At 40.7% G+C, this 6,336-nt stretch overlaps 1 protein-coding gene across 1 annotated transcript in view; it reads left to right on the plus strand.

Annotated features, from left to right (window-relative positions):
• Positions 1-6,336, plus strand: part of EXT1 (exostosin glycosyltransferase 1) — a 331,185-nt gene that overhangs the window by 319,406 nt on the left and 5,443 nt on the right. The window contains exons 9-10 of the mRNA XM_087706752.1: positions 1,061-1,221; positions 4,864-5,035. Coding sequence (XP_087562878.1) covers positions 1,061-1,221; positions 4,864-5,035 — 333 coding nt within the window. The remainder of the gene's footprint in view (positions 1-1,060; positions 1,222-4,863; positions 5,036-6,336) is intronic.

Here is a 6,336-nt window from a genome sequence, read left to right on the forward strand (position 1 = left end):
TTATAGTATGGATTGAACTCAAATGTTTGATTCAGTTCAAAAATTCGGTTTGAAGACCTCATTTGCGCTGCTTGAATCTTCAGCTCAAATATTCCCATAGCCGTAGTAGGATATAAAATATGCATTATCTGTCTTACACTAGCTGAAGCAAAGGAGAAAAGATTACAAATAAGGGTTGTCGGTTCCAAATAGTATCCAAAATTAAATCAGAATCTGAGGCAAAGGATTCCTCAAAGTTCCAATTTATTAAAAGAGCCATGTTGGCACATCTGGGAAAACCTGAATCTGAAAATTTCCAGGTTTTCCCACCCAGTTGAAAGTTCAAGATCCTGCCCCCACACCCACAAGTCCACCACATGGTCCAATCTTCCACTGCCATGCTGGCAACTTCCACCCATCCAGTTCCAGCCAGGTGCAGAGACAAAGATGACCTTGACTTTCTAAGAAGAATGTTATTATGGCTACCTATCACCCAACTCCGTAAAATCCCACTTCCCATTTTCCCACAATAAAAAATAGATAGTAGAAATGGTGGCAGGCCTGAAGTCCAAAAGAAAAGATGGCTTGCAAGCATGACAGGCATGAGGAATTAATAATTTTGGAACATCTGTCTTTGGAAAACATCATTTTTATCTTGATGTCCTCCATCCAGTAGTAAAAAGAGACACTTCCTTTCTTCCCTGCAAAATGGACAGAGAATCGCCTTACTGGCTCACTTAATAAACAAGCAATTCCAATAGACACCCAGTTCTCCACTAGTTGTGAATGTCTACGGTGCCTTTGTCATGCCGGCAAAATGTTAATATGATTCTCTGGAGCTCTAGGCTCCTGTTAACGGAAAAACATTAAAATGTGCATAATTACAGGGCAAAATGTCAAGTAGTCAGTTTAATTTACTGATGAATACAGAGAATTAATGTTTTGCAACAGTTCCAAGATTGCAAATTATGAATTAGTGAAAAGGCAATATTTTGTTTTGCTGACATTTTTGAGACTGTTTGATTACCACTTGCCACATCCATTTGGTTTGTGTTTTGTGTTTTTTTTCCCTTGCCTGCAGGTGGATTTTGCCTTCACTGTCTGGCAGAGTTTCCCTGAGAGGATTGTGGGTTATCCTGCCCGCAGCCATTTTTGGGATAACACAAAGGAGAGGTGGGGCTACACATCGAAATGGACTAATGACTATTCCATGGTATTGAGTGGAGCTGCTATTTACCACAAGTAAGACTATTACGGGTATTTAAATACTGTTTTAAGAGGTGAGAGGAATAGAGTAGAGTGAATAGAACAGAACAGAACCTTGGTGGTCTTCTAGTCCAGTGTTTCTCAACCTTGGCAACTTGAAGATGTCTGGACTTCAACTCCCAGAATTCCCCAGCCAGCGAATGCTGGCTGGGGAATTCTGGGAGTTGAAGTCCGGACATCTTCAAGTTGTCAAGGTTGAGAAACACTGTTCTAGTCCATCCCCTTCCTCAAGCAGGAGATTCTATACTATTTCAGACAAGTGATTGATTCTAATCCCTTCTTAAAAACCTCCAGTGATGGAGCCCCCACGATTTCTGAAGTCAAGCTTGTTTTACTGGTTAATTGTCCTCACTGTCAGGAAATGTCTCCTTAATTCCAGATTGCTTCTCTCTTTCCAACCATTGTTCCTTGACAACCCTGTTCTTCGCTCTTCTATCATTTTATTCCTCCTGATGTAGATCTCCAAAGGAGAGTATTTATTTACTGGAAAATTCTCTTTTGTCCATCTATTCCGTGTTGAGTTAAATCATAGACATACAACGATCCTGGGTTATATATCTTATTACTTTTTTTTTACTTTTTTTTTCTCTGCCTCCCTTAATTTTTGGTTTTGTGAAGCAGATTTTGTTAAAACATCAAGGGCGATCCCTAAAGGATTAAAGTCTGAGTCTCTCTTCTGCCGATAATGACTTTGATTCTTGGCTTGAAGATCTGATAGTCATTAGTGTGTTTTTCTCAATTTCTTTCAAGTCACTTGTACTCTAAAAAAAGCAATTTGATTTGAATGCTCTCTCTTAAGGGCAATAGCAGACTTCAAAAACAGCTCCTAAAGTCTTCAAAAGGATTTTGCCCACATTTTCTTTGGCCTCAAGGGAGAATGAACATGTCCTAAGTAAGCTGAGGTTTAAGTTGATTGACCATCTTGATTCAGCCAAATTGGACATTGGCGTAACGTTCATAATTCATCTCAGTTTGTGAATCTTCATGTTTGCTTGTTGGGCTCATAAGGAAGAGGAAAGCAAAGAAAGGCTTCTGTCTTTTTCTGCAGGCAAGTTGTTGAGGTGGTTTTTTTCCCCCCTCCTATCCCTGCAAAGGAATGGTCATCTGATTTCCTTGCGGAGATGGTCAATCAGTCCGGTTCTGACTGATCAAAAAGTTTAACGGACCTTTCTCCCTTCCACAATCCACCAGCATTGCAACCCTTCTTCAAATTTCTTAGAATGAGTGATAGATTTCCAGAAACGGCTAAATAACATTAACAAAAGAGATAAAGTAAATTTGTGTAAATTTACTTTATTTACATAAATAAATAGCCTTTGCCTCACTATGTCAGCATCTCCTGTTTCTCAAGTTTTTCAAGAAAGTTTGAATTCTGGACTTCCCTTGTCATCAGAAACTGATACCATCAATAGTTCATTTTAGACACTTTTTAAGCAGGTGAATTCCGACTTTCCATATTTTTTGGAGTATAAGACACACCTTTTCCCCCCAAAAAAGAGGATGAAAATCTGGGTGCATCTTATACACTGAATACAGCATTTTTGGCCTACCAAAACCCCGCCCCCTTTGCAAAAATGGGCGTGCAGAGGCTTTGGGAGGCTTGCAAAGGGGCTGGAGAGGGCAAAAATGAGCAAAAAAATGGGTCATTTTTTGCTCATTTGGGGGGAGGGCCAGCAAAAATGAGGTGTGTAGAGAGTTTGGGAGGCCTGCAGAGTGCAAAAACTTTTTTTTCTAATTTACCTCTTCAAAATCATGGTGCGTCTTATAGTCCGAAAAATATGGAAGTAGCAAAGCTCCTGTCATCTCCCAACCAGGCTGGTATGGTCTGGAGTAAATAGATGATTGCTCATTGGTGCAACCTCTGTCCTCTTTCTCCATTTGGATTCCTTCCTCTCTGTTTGAGGTTTATAGGTTGCCCGTTTCTGCTTTAGGGACTTCTTCTTTGAACGATTCCCTGGATTGTGGAATGGCTCTCCAATTTCTTGAGCTGATGGACAGCTGTGGCATTATAAGAACTTCTCATAGACACTCCAACAAATAGCTGCTTGGCCATTTCAAAATGGGCATGGGAGACTGAATAATGTGTAAAGTATGGATTTACCTGCTTTATGGTACCCATCCTGAGTTGCTGCATCCTCAAGATGCCCCTTTCTAACCCGCATGCCCTTATCTTCGGTGGAGGCAGGTGAAAACATGCAAATCCAAGACCCTCATCTCCAGACATTCCCCATGTTTATTTTATAAAAGACATCTGAGACCCGTTTAAGACCCAGTGGCACTCTTGATTATGCTGGAGGATAATTGCTTTGCTTTGCATCATGCCCCCTTTTCGTTAACTTTAATTAAAATATGTAAGAAATGTTAAAAAGCCAAATGGAACAGGGAGTGTAGGAAGTCTCACGGAAGATGCCTTCACTGCTAGGATTATATAAGTACAGATTCCTCTGCTTCTAGTTTGAAGGGAGAATCACAATTTAGGATTATAGGGCTGGAAGGGACCTTGGAGGTCTTCTAGTCCAACCCCCTGCCCAAGGCAGGAATGCTTATAGTAATCCAGACAAATGATTGCCCAATCTTTTCTTGAAAACCTCCAGCAATGGAGCACTCGGGGAAGCAAGCTGTTCCACACATTAATCATTCTCACTGTTAAGAAATTCTTCCTTATTTCCAGGTTGCGTCTCCCTCTGATAAGCTTCCACCCATTGCTTCTTGTTCTGCCCTCAGGTGCTATGAAGAATAAATTGATGCCCTCTTCCCTGTGACAGCTCTTCAAGTATTGGAAGATTTTTGTCATGTCTCCTCTAAACCTTCTCTTCATTAGACTAAACATAGTTCTCTTCACTATTCATTATATGATTTAGCCTCCAGAACCCTTATCATATATGGGAGGTGGTGGCTCAGTGGCTAAGACGCTGAGCTTGTCGATCAGAAAGGTCGGCAGTTTGGTGGTTTGAATCCCTAGTGCCGCTTAACAGAGTGAGCTCCCGTTACTTGTCCCAGCTTCTGCCAACCTAGCAGTTCGAAAGCATGCAAGTAGAAAAATAAGGACCATTTTGGTGGGAAGGTAACAGCATTCCGTGCACCTTTGGTGTTTGGTCATGCCGACCACATGACCACAGAGACATTTTCAGACAGTGCTGGCTCTTCCGCTTTGAAACAGAGATGAGCACCGCCCCCTAGAGTTGGGAACAACTAGCACATATGTGTGAGAAGAACCTTTACCTAAACCTTATCATCTTTGTTGCTCTTCTGCTCTTTATTTAGCATCTTTTCTTGTTTTTTATTTTGATGACCAGAACTGGATGCAGTATTAGTATACTTGTTTAAAAAGTCTGCAGTGCATAAGATGTAGACAGTCAACTCCACTATTGTCTGAATTTCTGGGAATGGCCAACATGTTTGCTGAATAGACTTACAATCAGTACTAATGTGACAGCTCCCTCCATTTCTAAATCTGTTGCACCCTTATAGTTCCTGGATGCATTTGGAAAAGCCATTGGGTCCAATTTGGTGGCTATCGGAAAGTTCCCCTGAAGTTCTGGTGCCTTATTCCAAGTAAATGTATATAGGATGACATTGCCAGATTCTCATTGAAGGCCCTCAATTTTTGTATTGCAGATATTATCACTACCTGTACACTCATTACCTGCCTGCTAGTCTGAAGAACGTGGTGGACCAACTAGCCAATTGTGAAGACATTTTAATGAACTTTTTGGTGTCCGCTGTGACAAAATTGCCTCCCATCAAAGTAACACAGAAGAAACAGTACAAGGAAACCATGATGGGACAGGTATGTGCAGAAAGTCTGCTTCAACCTTCTTGGAAGGGGTTTGTAACTATTGTTTTATGGGGGGAGGGTCATCATAACTTCAATGTGACTGGTTGTAAGTTGAGGATTATCACAACTGCACACACCTTTCTGAAAGTTGGATAATCTGTAAATAGGACCACAAAAAAATTATGTCCACAAGAAACCTTAGGGTACCTGCCAGAATCCCAACTAATGTATTCTTGTCAAAAAGCCCTACTGATAGATTAATGATACCTATTCTTAATCTATACCAATGAGAGTTCACTTATAAATCTATATACTGTATATAAAAGCCAAATACCATTCACTCCTCACAAAATCTCCAGAACCGTAAAGCTTACAAACTTTGAAATTTGGCACATATGTTGGCTTCTAGGTGCTTGCTAAGAAAGGATTTTTCAAAATGACCATCAGATCATTAGTATTTCTTACACAATAATTAACACATTCTGATCCTAAGGAGTTCTACTCCCCCTCCCCACCTGAAAAGAACTCTGTTTCAACTGCCAGTTTCCTCACATTCCGTTACCTCAGTTCAAACTGGCAGAAGTTTCACTTCTTCACTTGAGAGCAGTTTGGGGCTCCTTACAGTATTAAACATCGGTACTTCACCAAAATATCTATGCCTTCCAACTGCTTCCGGACTCAAGGGAATCCTTGTGTGTTTCAGTCACCAACCATCACTGAGTCAACAGATTGAACCGGATTTCTCCTGCACTGTCCAATCACATAGTTTCGTCACAAAGCACGGATATGCAGCTAGTCTAAAATAAAACACTATGTCCCAAAGGTGATTTTTCAAGAGGCAACTGCACTTTCTTGTTTTTCTTTGAAGACATTTTGCTTCTCATCCAAGAAGCTTCTTCAGCTCTTGACTGGATGGAGGGGAAGGGAAGGATTTCATTCCTTCATAATTCATAATCCTTCTACACCCTTCCATCCAGTCAGAGCTGAAGAAGCTTCCTGAATGAGAAGTGAGACGTCTTCAAAGAAAAACCAGAAAGCACAGCTGCCTCTTGAAAAAGCACCTTTGGGACAACCATGACCTGGATGACTGAGAATCTCCACAGACATACAGCGCTGTGTCTTTTTAAAAATGCTATAAAAATCCTACAAGTGAATGGCTATAATAAAGATAAAACTTGGTGTTATTCCAAAATAGTCTGCCATCATGATTTGAAAGGAGAAATGTTCACAAACGGAGCCGCAACAGATGTGAATTTTCTATTTTAGAAATAATTATTTAAAGTCAGTTCTTGTAAAAACATGCAGGGGGGGGG

The sequence above is a fragment of the Thamnophis sirtalis genome, unplaced genomic scaffold, assembly GCF_051295495.1.
Source record: "Thamnophis sirtalis isolate CommonGarterSnake01/CBP01778 unplaced genomic scaffold, rThaSir2_p1.2 scaffold_2, whole genome shotgun sequence".
Lineage (NCBI taxonomy): Eukaryota > Metazoa > Chordata > Lepidosauria > Squamata > Natricidae > Thamnophis > Thamnophis sirtalis.